Below are 18,082 nucleotides of genomic sequence, written 5' to 3' on the forward strand. Positions count from 1 at the left end.
GATGGAAATCGATGGAATTCAACCGGAGCTTAAGGGGTGAGAATCGATGGAATTCACCGGTAGGTAAGAATTTGGTGGCTTTAGTTTGAAATTGGATCTGGGTTCTGGCTTGGATAGGGTTGGTGAGGATGGTTCAGAGGTGAAAAAGATGGAGAAGGTTGGAAGGAAATAGGAATCAGAAGTGAAAAAAAGAAGAAGAAGAAGAAAAATGGTCAGATGTGAGAAATAAGAGAAGGGCAAAGTCGATAAAATTTCACGTTGAATAGGTTTTATGAGGAGGTTGCTGAATGATAAACAATAGTTTTGCCTTGAATAAGGCTGTAAGGAATAGGGCTGTAATAGCCCATTCAGCCAACCAAATAATGGAATAGGGTTGGGCCCACTGAATAAGGCTGTAATGGTTTAGCATTACAGCCAACCAAACAAGCTATAAGTTAGAGCTATATGAAGATCCACGAATATGCTTGTTTGGAAAAAAAAGGTAAAAAAAAGTCCTATAAGTTAAGATCGAAAAGTATATTGTTAAACAAAAGGCTTGATATCATATTGAAGTAATGAGAGGCTTATGAAATGGTTACATTTGATTTATTAATAAAACCTCTATTTATAAAGGTAAAAATAAACAATTATATTTAAAATAGAAATAAGATAAAACAAAAATTAAAGTAATTAAAAATTAGAATAAAAGGTAATAACAAATTTATTTGAATATTTCAAATTTTAAGACTACGTTATTAGGTCACATTCAACCACATTTTAGTAAAGTATTTCTTAACTTCACCAACAACACATTATGAGTTCGAAGTAAATTATTTGTCCAAAAAGTACCGTCAAACTTTTCTATATAAATAATTTATTATAGATGTTGGAACATTTTAAATATTTATAGTGTTTCAATAACTACAAATGAAAGGGTGTAATATCTTTTGGTTATTGATTAAGGATTATATTACTTGATTTTGACAAAGAATTATAGCTATACAAGTAATATTACTTAAATAGTTATGGGATATTAGTTGAATAATTAGGTCTCTTTTAAAGATGTGATTATTCAGAAAAGACACCTAGTAAAGTTATGCCTTTATGAAGAGACATGAGAGTTTTTATAAATAGGAGTGAGATTTCATTTAGAAGACATGCCAGAAATTTTTAAAAGTTTTTTCTATCATTTCTCCATCTTCTACTATTATTAGGTTGTTCTATAAAGAATTACTACAGAAATTCTTTATAGAAATTGATTTTCTTGTTATACTCTGCTTAGTGCTTACTGGATTATTTTCGTCAGTTCAAAATACAAATAGTCACTAGGCTTCATTGTATCATCGAGGTTCATTTGCTTGAAACTCATTTATACACTGAGTACAGATGGGAGCAAATAGAACCTTAAAGATAGTGGCTTGATATGTAACACCCCTTACCCGTATTCGTCGCCGGAATAGGGTAGGAGGCATTACCGGAGTTTACCGAATTAATTTTCCATTAACACGAGTTAAATACTATTCATTTACTAAAACATGTCATGGAGTCCTTTAGATGGGCCTCCAAAGCCCAAAACATACTTCGAGACCAAACCAGAATTAAATCGAAACCATAGGGAATTTTTAGCAAAATCCTAAAGTTTTTTTTTTGGCTCAATATAACCCCTTTATAAATATCTAACCTTTCCTGCAAATTTTAAAATCGAGACCAATCCAACCAACCAATTCATTTCAATCAATTTGATACCAAATTATACTACTATTATAATTGTACTATTTAACATATTCATCATTCTTTACTTTAATGTATATTTCTTAAACAAGTCTTAATATTTATATAATCATCAAACCTTATACATGCCATATAAATCAAAAAGAAATTTACAAAAGCTACCGGAGATAATCTAGATAGTGTGATCCTCTGTGTTGATCCGATCCTCCGTATACTTCCACGTCAATCTACAAGAGACATTGATTACACTCATGTAAGCTTATAGAAGCTTAGTAAGTTCATAGGTATAAAACATAAATCTTACCAAATATTTATACACTTATACAATATACACAATTATTAAGTTCACCTGTCAACCACAGCCATTGGTGAGTTCCCTTGTATAAACTTACTACCACTTATCCATTTCCTTTAATTCTTTTGGGCCCATTTGTCACATATCATTCTTTAACCAAATTAGGGAATGGTTGCGGAAAATTGAGTACTTCACTTTCACTTTGCCATAGTATAACTATGGTCTTACGTATGATCACTTATCACCTTTTGAAGTCATAGTCCTGCCACGGTCTTACACTAATCACATTTATCACTTGTTACTGATCAGATAAGTGTAGCTAAAACTACCACTTATCACTTATCACTTGTCACTGATCAGATAAGTGTAGCTAAAGCTACCACTTATCACTTGTCGCTTGTCACTTATCACTGATCAGATAAGTGTAGCTGAGGCTACCATTTATCACTTGTCACTGATCAGAAGTACTCAAATCCAACATTCCGCTCAATTTAATCATTTATTCGATTTTCGTGTTGTTATTTTATTCTCTATTTATCAATAAATATATTTCATCATACATATTACATTATATAATTCATAAAATTAACATATAATCATTAAACTTCAACCATATGAACTTACCTGGTCGATCTGCAAAATTTGTGAAAGTTTAGGGACTAATCAGCTACTTTTTCTTTTCCTTGACTTGCTTCGGGTTCTCGATCTATCATTGTAAAATCATTCACTTATCAGTATTGATTTCATCTTCAACCCGCTTATAAGTAATATTATTTATAATTTCATTATTTACTTATGTATATTCCAATGCTGTCCATCAGTGCCATAGTCACTAAATTATTTTTATCTTTAGCTACAGAACTCCAAATTAGAATCCAATAATTTTTCCTGAAATTAGACTCATATATCTTCTTATTATAAAATTTTTAGAATTTTTGGTTTAGCCATTAAGTACAGTTTATTCTTTAAATTCACCCCCGTTCTGCTGTATGACAATTCCGACCCTTCTTCACTAAAAATTAATTATCTCTTCGTACAGAATTCGGATGATGTCCATGTTTGTTTCTATTGAAAATAGACTCATTAATGATTTTAAAAATATAAATTTAAGCCCCTAATTATTTTTATCCAATTTTTTATGATTTTCCAAACTTAGAATAGGGGAACACGAAATCATTCTGACATTGTCTCACAAAATCTATTATATCTCATGATTTACAATTCCGTTGCTTACACCGTTTCTTCTATGAGAAACTAGACTCAATAAGCTTTAATTTATTATTTTTTCATATTCTAATTCAATTTATAAAATTTATGCTGATTTTTCAAAGTTAGACTACTGCTGCTGTCCAAAACTGTTTTAGTGCAAATGTTGATTTTGATTTTTGCCCCAAATTTCACAGTTCATACAATTCAGTCCTTACTCAATTAATCCCTCAATGAAGCTAATTTTTCCCAATTAATGCTTTACCTAGACATTATAAGTTATTTCATAGTTATTTAAATTCATAATTTCCACATAAAACCCTAACTTCAAACTCTTTCACCATTAGGTCCCAAACATTCACTTTCTATTCAATTCTTTCAATAAAATCAGCATATAAACAATTTAAAACTCTAATTCCACGCTAAATCATCAAATACTTCCAACACATATTCATAAAAACTTCCAATTTCTTTCATAGAATAAAAAACTAATGAATTCAACAAGTGGACCTAGTTGTAAAAGTCATAAAAACACAAAAATTTCAAGAAATAATCAAGAATTGAACTTAATTGCAGTAAAAATATGAAAACCCTTATATGGTGTTTTTGCTGATGAGAATGCAGAAAAATAATGAGAATTCTAGATAATTCCACTTTAGTCCTAGTTTATTAAGTAAATTTTGCAATATTCCAATTTTGCCCTTAATTCATCAATTTTCCTGCTGATTTCATGCACCTTGCCGTCCAGCCCAAATAGACCTTGGGTCTATTTCCCTTTTAAACCCTCTTTCTTTTATCATTTAAGCTATTTAATCATTTCTCATAATTTTACATTTGTTACAATTTAATCCTTTTTATTCAATTAACTATCGAAACTTTAAAATTTCTTAACGAAACTTTAATACTAACTTATTAATACTCCATAAATATTTATAAAAATATTTATGGCTCGTTTTAGAATTTTCAAACTCTCGATATCTCATTTCGATACTAATTTTTAAAATTTTTATTTCTAGTACACTATTCGCTATTTCAAAAATTTTTCTAACTTCACACTGAACTTATATTCACTAAATTATTAATATTTTCTACTCATTTGTCGGATTTAGTGATCTCGAATCACTGTTCCGACACCACTGAAAATTTAGGCTATTACATGATACATGCCTTGGAGCCTTATCTTATTATTTTATTTTTCTGTTCGAGTTGTTGTTCATGTTCTATTAGTGTTTTCGAGATTTTCCTCACTGAAGTTTCGTTTTAAAAATTTTAAGGTTCTATTCATTTTCATGATGACTACTTTACTATCAACTTTAAAGGTTGCTTATGTTTGGGATACTCCAGGACTAGACGAGAATGAAAATGAATATGTTGTAGTGACTCAAGAAAGGCAAAAATGGGACAATGTTGATTACATATGCATAGGTCGCATATTGAATGGTTTATCCGATGGTTTGTTCGAACCTACCAAAACGAGGCCATTGCTAAGGAACTATGGGACAAATTGGAGACAAGATACATGACTGAAGATGCTACAAGTAAGAAATTTCTTGTTAGTCGTTTCACTAGTTATCAAATGATTGATGGTCATTCTATAATGTAACGATTTTGTGATATTGAAAAAAATGTTGAATCAGTCTAAGTACACGATATGAAAATGGATGAAATGATTATCCTCCATTATAGACAAATTTCCTCCATCTTGGAAAGACTATAAAATAAGTCTAAAACAAAGGAAAGAGGAAATATCTCTTGAGGCTTTGGCAAATCATTTTCGTATTGAAGAAGAATACCGAAAGCAAGATTAGAACTTAGATTCTGAAAATGCCAAAGTGCATGTTACAAAGAAAGTACAAACTACCAAAACCATCCAAGAGAAAGTTCAAACAGATTGTTAGAGCACCTAAGTTCAAAAAGAATCAAAAGGGCTCATGCTACAATTGTGGTAAGCAGGGACATTTCAAGAATGAATGTCGCTTTTTAAAGAAGAATCTTCTCCAAAGGTTGATAGTAACGAAAACTTTGTTGTCATGATCTCTAAAATTAATATGGCACAAGATGATAATGCATGATGGATTGATATTGGAGTAACCAAACATGTGTGCAAAGATAAAAACATGTTCATAAACTTCACACAATGTGAATATGACAATGACTTGTACATGAGAAATTCTTCTATCGCAGCAATCAAAGACAAATGCATGTTGAACTACAATTCACTTATGGAAAAGTTTTAACCTTGAATGATGTATATTATGTTCTAGAAGTTAGCAATCAAAGGCAATATGTCTGTTGAACTACAATTTTTTGCCTTAAATTTATTAAAGATGTCTGTTTGGACAACACAAAATAATTGAATTAAAGTGTAATTATTGAGGTAATAATTACAAAAAATTGTAATTCTCTAAACGTGTTTGGTTGACAGAGTATAATTACATTGTAATTCTCTGTCATGTTTGGTAGTACAAATTGTAATTTACACAGTTACATGATAAGTGCTAAAAATAACTTGTTTTAATTCCGTTCTTAATGCGTTTTTGGGTAATTGTTCGGTGTAAATGGTGAACTTTATACTCCTAATCCTTTAAATTCATTTTTTTTATATTTAGGAGAGCATTTTTGAGCAAAAGGAGCGAAAGCAAGGTATAGGTGCCACGTGGGCTGGACCATTCCACACGGGTTGTCGTAAGCCATGTGGCAGGCCGTATCGATTTCACAAATTGCACTTCGAATAGCCAAAAAACATGATTTTTAGGATTTTTCAAGCATTCTAGGACCTATATATAACAAAAATAAGATGATAGGATTGAGCCCTCATAGAATATTCAAGAAAACAAGTCGAAAAACATTATTGAATCTGACTCTGAAGCAAATTTCTATCAAGATTAAAGATTCTCATTTGATTTCTTTGGAGATTATCATGAGTTTCTTTGTTTCTTGTGGTTATACTGTATTTTGGATGTTTTTATTTGCTAGCATGAACTAATTTTCTAATAGAGTAATTCATAGATCGAGTTAATGCGATAACATGGGTTTTAATTATAAAGAAATTTCAATTAATCAACCTGAAGTCAATTGCTCTTATTATTGAAGAGAGATATTAGCATAATTTGGGGATTTCTACGGATTAAGTAACTAAATGAAGAAATTGCGTAATTTAGATTGATAGTAACAGATGAAGTCTAGGTGAATTCTTTCCTGGGTATTGTTTCGCTTTTTCGTTGTTAATCGGTTATTTTCCTAATTTTTTCTTTGTCGCATTCGTAGTTAATTAAATTAGTTAATTTTAGTTTTCCATTAATCACTCGAATTTATCAGTTAAATAATAAAAAAGCAATAATTACTAGTACTTTTAGTCTTTGTGGGAATGATATCTTTGCTCACCGTAGCTATACTATTAATTGACAGGTGCACTTGCCTTAGTCGAATTTTTAGTTGGTTTAGTGGACATCATTACATAATTTATATATTTTAAAAATATTAATTACTATAAAAATTATTAGTGCAATAAAAAATTTCTAAACAAGTAACAAAAATTAAAATCAAATCATCATATTTATAAAGCTAGTTCAAAAAATAGTTGATAATACAATTACTAATAAAAAATAAGAAAAATAAACATCATATGCAATTTTATCTAATTGTTCTAGTGTTCCATATTTGTTGGGTTATTCCCTCTTTAATATTTAGCATAAGCTTATTTTCATCAAATATTGGTCCTTGACTGAGTGCATCATCATTTTCATTTGAATATGTATCATTAAAATTATCAATATATCTTTCTTCCATATACTATTTGAAGTATGGTTCATCCCAAATCCATTTATGAATGAAGCTATAAAGTATGCAACATGCTAATACAATTCAACCTTATTTTTTTATTCTAGAATATAGTGATGTAGTTAATATGAGAAAACAACAAATGTCCTCTCAACTGTAACACCCCCTACCCGTATTCGTCACTGGAACAGGGTTTGAGGCATTACCAGAGTTACAAATTTATTTATCAGACATTTTATTTCATCTAACATTCATATTTGGGACCAATCAAAATCAAACATATTGCCCCCTAAACATACTTATTTTCCTTGTATCAACGTATCAAAGATAATCACATATTTACATGTCATGATAAATATCATTCTCTTGCCATTTCTTCATAAACATAAATCATTTAATTCATTATATCAATATTTCATGTACCATCAAGTCATATTTCCTTATATCACATAATTAGGTTTCATGAACTTATTTGGATAAATTGCAAAAATACCAAGATTCAGGAGCATTTTGGTAATTTTTTATTTTTCTCGATTTTTCAACCAATCTTGCTCTAAATTAATAATTTCATTCAATTTATTAATTTAGACAATAAAATAATTCATTTCACTCAATTTGATCATTTTTTATATTTTTACAAAATTACCCCTAAAATTTTACTTTTATTCAATTTAGCCCCCGAACCTAAAAAATGCAATTTAACCACTTTAATGTAACCCATGCTAACTAAATATTCATATATATATTTTCTTCCTCCTCTCTATTCCACATCCTTAATGTCCAATTGAGTCATAATCACTAAATTATTTATATCTTGAGCTACAGAATTCTAAATTAAGAACCGCTTGATTTTTCTGAAACTAGACTCAAATATCTTTCTACCATAAAAAATTAAGAATTTATAATTTATCCAGTAAGTACAGTAAAATCTTCAAACTTACCCCTATTCTGCTATTTAACAGCTTTGACCTTTCCTTACTAAAAAATAATTATCTTTTAGTCAAGAATTTAGATGATGTTTCTGTTTGTTTCTCTTGAAAATAGACTCATTAAGGACTTAAACATATAAATTTAAGCCCCTAATTATTTTTCTCCAATTTTTTTATTATTTTCCAAAGTTAAAACAGAGGAACCCAAAATTATTCTGACCTTGTCTCATAAAGTTTATTATGTCTCACAATTTACGATTCCATTGCTTACACCGTTTTTTCTATGAAAAACTAGATTCAATAAAATTTAATTTCATATTTTATTCAACCTCTAATTCAATTTCTACAATTTTTGGTGATTTTTAAAAGTTTAACTACTGCTGCTGTCCAAAACTGTTTTAGTACAACATATTGATTACCAAGTTTATAACACCCTTATTTCCATTCTCTACAATATTTCCCACCATTTTCTCTTATTTCCCTTCACTAATATATCAAGAACATAGAACCTTATATGAGAAAACTCTACCTTAACATCATTTTCATTCTTTTGATATTACCTTCCATGAGAAACTCTACTTAAAATATATTGAAGTCTTAAAGTTCTTACCTTATCCTAATGATTTCAATCTTTAACTTGATTTTTCTCTCTCCTCCAGCTTCTATTTCTTGAATCCAACTTGATATTCTAACTCCCCTTAGTCTCCTTAACATTTTTCTCTCTTGGCAACTATGGAAATTCTTTTGATTTCTAGGTGAAAATAGTGAAATTTTGGTGGAAAGACTAAATTGTAAAGAAAGCAAAACTTTCTTTCTTCTCTTCTCTTCTAACGTGAAATGCATGGAAAGATGATGGATGGTATGTGTGTGTGTTGTTTTTTTTTTCCACACACACATATATTTACTAAATAAAATAATAAAATAATCATAAATATCTTATTAAAATATTAATAAAATAATGTTTATCTAATTAATTAATTTAGAATATCATCAACATAATCATTACATTCTAGAATTCTCTCTCTTGCTAATTGACCATTTTGCCCTTCATAATATTTTAAAATTTTATCATTGAGTCATCACTTAATTTGGGAAAATTAAGATTTAGTCCCTCATAATTCTTCACCTATTTGATTTGGTCCTAATTCATCCATTTTCCTTAGTTTCTAGATTATTCCACCCTTAAAATATTTTCACTTTTGGTCCTTCAACTTTTTCATATTTACATTTTAACCCCTCAAATTTTGAATATTTACTCTTGGGCAACAAAGCTTTTCTTCCTTTTACAATTTAGTCCTTACTTGAATTAATAATGTAATATATCATAATATACTTCCTATTGTTGACATAATAGAAATTAATAATGTAATATATCATAATATACTTCCTATTGTTGACATAATAAAATTTCTCTTTTGTCACTTTATTTCCTTACTTAACTATATCATTACTTTCTTATTGTAGTGATTTTCGGGTTATTACACAACAACATTATGAAGTCTTAAATGTATCAAATTAAAGAGTTCGCAAACAGTGTTTGATACTTGTATGTAGCTCTATTCTCTCAAATGGTATCATACACTACGATATGGTATAAGAAAATATTTTATATTTGCATAATAACATCTACATAATATTTGGGTTCACGGTGCAAATAGTTTAAAAGCTTTAATCATAAAACTTATATAAACTTAATTTGGAGAAAGAATTATACTAGGTTACAACCTTTTTTATAATATGTAAATTAAGTAAAAATAATATAAAATTGATAATATATAACTTTTATAACAAAAGATTTTATAAAGTGTCCAATAGTTTTCATAACTCTTCTTATAAATAATATGGTTTTTTTCCATAACTTTAGAAAATTATTTTTTACAAATAAGTTATGATATATATATATCATGAATAAGAATATTATTTTTATAATATATATAGCATGAGCACATAAATAAGTTATATCCATATTTATTGGCCATAACTTTTATAAATAAATATATTATAACACTTTTATAATATGTAAATTATTTTTATAACTAAATCTTTAACTGTAAAAAATAGGATTTAAATAATATAATATTTGATTATAACTTTATAAAATACACATAAATTATTTTTATAATATATATTTTTAAGATTTATAATATAATAATTTTTGGCTATAACAATTCCAAATATTCATATATGTTCATACTTATAATATAGAAAATTTATAGCTTAAACTTATATAAAAATATTTTTTAAAATTTAATTTGGATGTAATTCTTGATCAAATTCTTACGACAAATATAACAATAAATTGAAATATAGAGTAGTAGGGTCGAATCCACAAGGACTAGTTATCTAATTTTGCCTTTTCTTGTGACCAAATTAGTTGTCGGCCTCAGTCATGCCCACGACTTGTGTGTAGTAGTGCTAAAAAAATTTAAAAATAGGAGTTTAAATTGATTAAGATAATAAATAAAGAAATATGAAGTGTAACAAAATAAAATAAAAATAGATTCAAAAATGCAAAAATAAGTTTAAGAAAATAAAATAAATTGGTAAATACAATATTTTTAAATTTAGCCTTAGCCTCGGTGTACTCCAATCTTGAATCGATCATTGAAATAGATTTTCCCTTCCAAGCAAAAAGCCGGTTATAGTGACCAAGAAAGTTTCGATCGCCAACTTTTCCTTATGTAGTCAATCCTGGTACGACCTGCGAACTGACTCTTGCCAAATTTCTAATTGAGATACACGTGTTTGCAATTTAAAATTTTGACAACATTGCGATCTGAAAAGCCCAACTCAAATCAACGACATCAACCGCGTGGGTCGTTTAAATCCGATCTCTATCTCCCTTGACGAAATCCAACTGGCTTTTCCCACCTAGACACGCCAATTTGTTTGTGGGAATTTGAACACAACACGGCCGATTCGTCTTCCCAACTGTACGCCAAACAACTCTAACCCAACGTGCACTTTTTGAATCGAAGCTGAATCAACTTTAAAGGACGAATTTGTACTATCTCATATACTGAAGAGATAGAAAATATTGCGTTGAGAGGTTTTTTTGAGCGAGCTCGTATCTCACGATTGTTTTATTGGAACAATTTTCGAGCTAAAACTAAAAAAGGTTTAGTTAATCATGTATTGAAAATAGATTTGTGAAATTGTGGGTGATGGAAAGGGGAAGGGCCTTGGAAGGCAATTAAATCAAAAGATTGAAAGTAAAAAAAATAAAACAAAATAGCAGGATGAAAAGTGACGCAGGTAATGGAAAGGAAAAACAAAGAAAAGAATTTATTAAAGCCTAAAACCAAGTGTCTTCAATTGGTTACAGCCATTACGTATTTATACATACTTTTAGTGCTAAAATTTAGCTAGATTTTTTTCTAAATATTATCATTAAAAATTCTAAATATTATTACTAAATAATTCTAAATTTAAAATTAAATTTAAACTATAATTTAAATTAATTATAGAGTTATAACAATATAAAAATTCTTCAATCTTTATCCAGTCACTTTTAAAAAAATCTTCAACCCTTCAATTTTTATCCAATCATCTTTGAATATTCAATCTTTCAATCAAGCCATCCTCTTTATTTTTGTTCCAATTTAACCTTTTTTAAGAGTTTGAATTAACACACTAATTTCATTCTGGTAAGAAAAATTTAAATTTAATAGTATTTTATTTGATAATTAACTAAAAATAAATATATTAAAAATACAATTTATTTTACTATCGGTGTCATTTAATGAAACTTACCAATTATAAGGATTATCTAAACATACCCAAAATGTAATTACAAACTATCATAGCTAAATTCAATTATTAAATGAATATTCAAAAAATACCAAGATTTTAGTAAAAATGTTTAACCATCTAAATTAGTTACTTTATTTATTCCATGGATGTTTGTGAACCAAACTTTGAATTAATTTAATTGACCACAAGTGGCTAGTCTTAATTTATTTAAGCAACCTAATCTTTGATTAAATAATGTGGGGATCTTCCATCCATTGTATAAGATAATATTTAATGTCGTTACTTCTTTACAATGCTTATTTATTAGGTTAAAAACACACGCAGACAATTATTGCGATATATACAAAGCAAAATCAACATGAATATAGTAAATTTATAGGTTTAATTACACTCCTACAATTTCTACTCTTCAAAAATTTATAGTTTGTAAACTGAAGCCCCATTCTTCTTAGAAAGGGCCAAAGGTGGTGAAATTCTACCACTACACTCTCTTTTCTTCAACAAATTCCTATGGGATTTCGACAGTAACCTTATACTCAACCAGGGAATTCGTTGAGGCCAACGGCAGCTCTTTGATGATAAGGGTCAAGCCCTGGGGTTTGTTGCTGTGGAATTCCACACATGGGTTTTCTCTACAATGGAAGAAGATGAAGTCGGGGCTACAATTTTTTGGTTTTAAAGGACCCAAAACGGTGAGTTTTAGATTTTAATTTTTCCAATAAATTACATGAAAATTTCGTGTAATTTTATTTTATATTTAAAAATCCATGTCATGTATTTAATGGCCACATCACAGTGTAGTTAGTGATTTAATGGAAATAGACTAAAAAAAATAAAATTGATAATTTTGAGTCCTGACTAAAAATTTAGTAATAGTCAGGTGATAAGTTAGGTTGTTTATCCAATTATTTAGATTTGTTTATTCATAATAAAAGTAATGTTTGAATCAGTGAGGGTAAAGAAAAATGAAATAGGCTTTTCTTCATAAGTAATCCCTTTTCTTTTCTGAAAGTTTCCTTAAATGAATTAGGCATAACATATATGGTAGGATCCGCTTTGGTCTTTGGCTCACTACGCTTGTAATCAGTTCAAAAAACTATCTCTTACTTTTTATTTAATTGGACAAAATCAGGTGTTGGCAGTCTGAAATTCAAATTTAAAATTCGTTATCTATATGGATGTAACTAAATTTGTTTAATTACGCTGAGCTGGGATTTGTTTTCTTTGTAAATTATTTTATTTTGAATGTATCAACATTGAGTTAAATATTCATGAATTTGATGTTGTTTAAATAAATAGAAAAAAATAATCACCCAATCCGACATTAAATTTAGAATTTCTTTAGATGAATAATACGTTTATATGCTGTTAATATACAAATGACAATAGTGATATAATTAAATTTTATAGCATAAGATAAAAGAACTAAATAAATTACACTGAAAATAATCATCCAAAACTCTTAAAAAGATAAGTTCGAAAAAAAAAAAGGAAAAAGAAAGAAAAGATCTATTTTATGTTTTGTAGAAAAGAACATTGGTCGTAAAGTGGGTCAATGTTTTCCATCTAACGGCTCGCAATATTCCACGCTGTCCAATATTCATCCCAGCTGTTCACCATCATTCTATTCTCCTATTGGTTAGTCCGCTATAAAGAAAGAAAGCCCAAGGGTAAGTTATTCCCAGAGATACCCTCAAAAGTGAACCAACTTTACTTACTTGGCCGTCTCTTTTCCAACCAAATCATGTCCATTTTCGTAAAACAATCCCCACACCAACGATCCAGCACGACCGGTTCCACCCGTACGACCATCCAATCACTTACGTGGCGAAAATTCATTGGAGGATCCCTGATTTTTGATATTTAAGATGAAGAGATATTTAGCGGATCAAAAATATCTGGCTAAGTCGTCCACGTTGGCAGACCGATCTGGAACCAAAATTTGCACTTTTTCCTTTTTCAATTTCCTTTCTTTTCCCTCAGAAAGAAAATTTCCATTTCTTTTTTCTTTCCTCCCAAACAGCCGCCCGATTTTCACGCAAATATCTGAAAATCATTTTAGATTTTACTCTTTTCTTTCCGATCCAAGCAACAATAATTTGAAAATTCGTTAATTTGAAGGCAAAAAACATGGGAGAAGAAGTGAAGATGAGTGAATTCGAAGTTAACGGCGGAGACGACGAAGACGCTACCGCGACGGCCAACACCACCGTCGTTGACGATGAAGATGATGTTGACCAAAGAGTTCTCGAATGGGAAAGAGGGTTACCTGACTGCGATGATTTAACTCCGTTATCTCAATCTTTAATCCCGCCGGAACTCGCCTCCGCTTTCAGCATCTCGCCGGAGCCTCGTCGGACTGCTCACGATGTCAACCGCGCTTCTCAGGATACCCTCTCCTCCCTCCGGTCAAGTGGAGCCCACTTCTTCACCGCAAATAACAATAACAACAATAATAACAATCTCCGTTCTTTTAATGACCCGATGGTAGTTGAGGCGGAAGTTGACGGATCGGGTTCGGGTTCCGGATCCGAACCAAAGAAGATGAGAAAGACGGATATCGGTATCGCGGAGGAAGCGGATTCGGCAGTTAGGACAACGGAGAATTCGGAGGATCCATCAGCGAGGACATTGAAACGGCCGCGTTTAGTGTGGACGCCACAACTGCATAAGAGATTCGTAGACGTGGTGGCCCATTTAGGCATAAAAAACGCTGTTCCCAAAACGATCATGCAGCTAATGAATGTAGAAGGCTTGACCCGCGAGAACGTCGCCAGTCATTTGCAGAAATACAGGCTTTACTTGAAGAGAATGCAAGGGTTAAGCAACGAAGGACCAACGGCTTCCGATCAGCTGTTTGCATCAACGCCGGTCCCACAAAGTCTTCATGAGAGTGGAAGCGTCGGCTGCGGAGGAGGGAGTGGTGTTGTTGGTGGTAGTGCGAATGGCAATGGGCATGTGGGGATGCCTATACCGATGCCTTATGGGGCACCTTTGGTGCCTGTAGCGATGCCGATGTATGGAGATATGGGTATGCATCAAGGAGGATATCGTCACCCGCAGAATGGGTATGAGGCAAATTCGTACGGGATGCAGCCCAGAGATTGGTCTGGTGGGAATAAATATGGATCGGTCATGTCGTATCCCAATCATATGGCTCCCAATGATAAGTTAAATTAGCTCGATATTTGTACAAAGGTCGGTTCTTTTCTTTCTTTTATTCACTTTTAGAATATGATTTTTCAGCTTTATTGACTGGTTGAATATTAGTTATAAACTTAAAAGTGTACCATGATAACTTGCTTGAAATTTTGGTTCTTACAAGTAATCTTAAGATATTCTGTGCTATACAATACTGTTGGCTTTGGAACTTGCATCATGGGTGTTTTTGGGAGTCTTCAGAATGGAAAGCGATTGAGCTTACATTATTTTGCTAATTGCTATTACCGAGTAAGGGTGTGACAGTTTTTGCTCATCTAGAAGAAAAGGAGTCAGCTTTGTTTTTATGTTACTGTCTCTTCTCTCCCCCCGGTTACTAGTTTTTGTAGCCGCATACAGACTGATTTACCATAGCCATTTTTGAAGGGGTTTTGCTGCAGATTGCTCTTGGATTACGCTGATGAAGAAACCATAGTTTTTTAATGTTTGCTGATCACTGATTTCTTTATATGTTGTTAAATTCTTTTTGATGAATGGGGCGCTCACTTGAGTGTGCGTGGGTTGTTATGGGCAGACAGAAAGACATGGTTGGTTACGAATTATTGGAGTATATATAGGTGGAGAATTCCAGTTATGAATTAGAATTGACAAAGAGATGAACAAGCAAGCCTCTCACTCTCAGGGTATTATTGCTTTCTTGAATTGATTTAGATGATAGCATCTTTTACCTAGATTAGACATTAGAGCAACTCCAGGAACTACAGTCTTAACTTGTTAATTCACTTGGTAATTGACATTAACTTGTGTATTATTGAATTATTAAACTCTGTTTTTTTTTTTTCCTTTTTCTTTTTCCCATGGAACAAAAGGAAATACTATGACATTATGACATTTTCTTTTTAGTTTGCTTTTTCTACTTTTTCTTAATCAAACTTTTTATCCTTTTTCAATTGATTTAAACTTGAAGTAATTGGTAGCATTTAGATTATGTTGAATTGAAAACAAACATATTTCTCAGCACGTTTAACATGCAAATTAGTCGAGGGTTTTTTTTTTTTTTTTAATTTCTATTATTGTTGTTTTTTTAATTTATAGTAAATATGGATGTTTTAATATTAATTTTCAATTTATGCTTTTTTATTTTTATTTTTTATTTTTACTTTAAAGAAAACTCAAACGTAATGATTTCTAAACCCTTGGATTGAGGGAAAATGTGGGGTTTTTTTTTTTTATTTTATTAACTTGGACTTTGAAATTTAAAGGGGGGAGAATCTGAATTGAGAAACATGATGGTAACATCCATAGCGTCGAGGTTTCATCAATTAACTAAACTCAGTTCATCTCATTTATTTATTTTTCTAAGAAAACTAAAGAAATCCCTACTATCCTTCCTACTTACCTCCTAAAATGATTTCTTCAATCCGAAATTTCAAATTTTAAAATATTTTTATTGTGATTACAAAAACAACATAGCACTTGGGTTTTAACACCAAAAGAGGAGATGTGAGTCAAAATCTGAACTTAAAACATAATTTAAGGACAGAAACAAAGACGTGAACCGCATGCTAATTTTTTATTATAATTAATTTTGAATTCTTTTTAAGGTTAAATTTCATTTTGTAATTATAATAGTGAAAAAAATAGCAAGTGATTGGCTGTCCTTAAGAATTGATTTTCCTCGGCGCCAATGTATTTCAACTTATGGCTTACACTCTTTTTATTGGAAAAAAAATTTAAGTAAAATTTCTTAGATTTATCAAAATTTTCAATGTTTTTTTTTTGAAAAATTTTAGTATTGATATAAGTTGAAAATTTTAATGCATTTTTTAGAATTCATGATAAAATCTTCTTTTCAGGGGCTCTTTTATTAAGTTATTCTTTAAATTCGGTCAAACTTTAAAATATTTTAAACTTTTGAAACCCTTAGTTAATAAATAATATAAAGTCAACTTGGTACCAATATCATTCGTAATGGACAGAGTGCTCACTTTGATAATAAACCTAAATCGAAAAACAAAGTCTAAGTTTTGTTTCAATATAAACTTTAGTTGATATCGATCATATTAGTGTGTACCAATAGATTTTGTTTGTTCTATCATAAATTTTAAAAATTAATATTATAAACCGTGAAATTGAAATTAAAGATACCTTAATTATATAATAAAAAAGCAATAATCAACTTAAATAAACTAAGTTTCAAGATTGCTTTGTTCTTACAAAACAAAGAGTCAATATTTTTGTCAGAATCAAACACTGAAACATTACAAGTTATTATAACTCCATTGATTAGGGTTTGGTTAAAAGAATTTTTTTAAGAATTGAAATGCACAATAACATCAAGTGTCGAGCTCAATTTTTTCAGCTAAGATTCTCTCTCTTTTTCTTTTTTCTCCTTCCTAATCCTATGGGATTTAAAGGGTAGATGTCCAAATCCCAAAAGAAAAAGCACACTTTCTCCTCTTTAATCATGAGGAGGCTGTAAATCATTGTATTTGAATTTTTTAAAAAAATTATACCCATAAGCGTAGAGGAAAAAAATTAGAAAAAGACATTGTAAGAAAAAAAATAAAAACCATGAGTAATAAATAAAAAACTCAGATTGATCTTCGAAGTGCATTTTTTTTTTCTTTCTATTTAATACTTATGTTTGAATTGGACTAAATTAAGGGAAGAGAGTCTTTTGGTATAATTTTTTATCTAAGGAAAAGTAAAGAGAATTGAATATCCTTGTGTATTCTTAAAACACTCAGATTTTTGTGTTATCTCAATTTAAAGAAAAGCTGACTAAATAAAAGTAAATTTCTTAGAATAAATTTTTTATTATGTTAATCTTTTAAAAATTATTTTATAATAATTGGAAAATATCATTTATAATTAATATTTTCCTTTCCATTGTTGAACCAAATAAAAATTGTGAACATTCTTTTACTTGTTTCTCTTTAATATAATTGTACAAACAATATACACATATATCATTTTCTTTCTTTAAGTTTCATTTCATTTACTTTCATTTTCCTTTTTTTTTATAATTATTTATTCAAATATAATTTTAAAGAAAAAAATTAATATTAAAACATTACATCTCTTGTTTATAGCAGTCCATGATAAACTATTTGGTGATCCATATATATATATATATATAGATGAATAGTAAATTTATCTCTCTATTGTAAAAGAAAATAATTTCATTTGAAGCAAAAGATAAATTTTCTAACATATAGTAATTTTTTGTTTTAAAAGGATAAAAATA

At 29.8% G+C, this 18,082-nt stretch overlaps 1 protein-coding gene across 1 annotated transcript; it reads left to right on the forward strand.

The window, feature by feature from the left end:
- The first annotated feature begins 13,069 nt into the window (after positions 1–13,069).
- On the forward strand, positions 13,070–15,026 carry LOC108482450 (transcription factor BOA-like). The gene has a single exon (XM_017785583.2). It carries the CDS (start codon positions 13,804–13,806, stop codon positions 14,851–14,853), a length of 1,050 nt encoding a protein of 349 aa, XP_017641072.1. The 5' UTR covers positions 13,070–13,803; the 3' UTR covers positions 14,854–15,026.
- Positions 15,027–18,082: the final 3,056 nt, after the last annotated feature.

Source organism: Gossypium arboreum, chromosome 1 (assembly GCF_025698485.1).
Source record: "Gossypium arboreum isolate Shixiya-1 chromosome 1, ASM2569848v2, whole genome shotgun sequence".
NCBI lineage: Eukaryota > Viridiplantae > Streptophyta > Magnoliopsida > Malvales > Malvaceae > Gossypium > Gossypium arboreum.

Excerpts from the sequence above, each read along its gene's own strand:
- LOC108482450 (XM_017785583.2), top strand. The coding sequence starts at position 13,804 with ATGGGAGAAGAAGTGAAGATGAGTGAATTCGAAGTTAACGGCGGAGAC.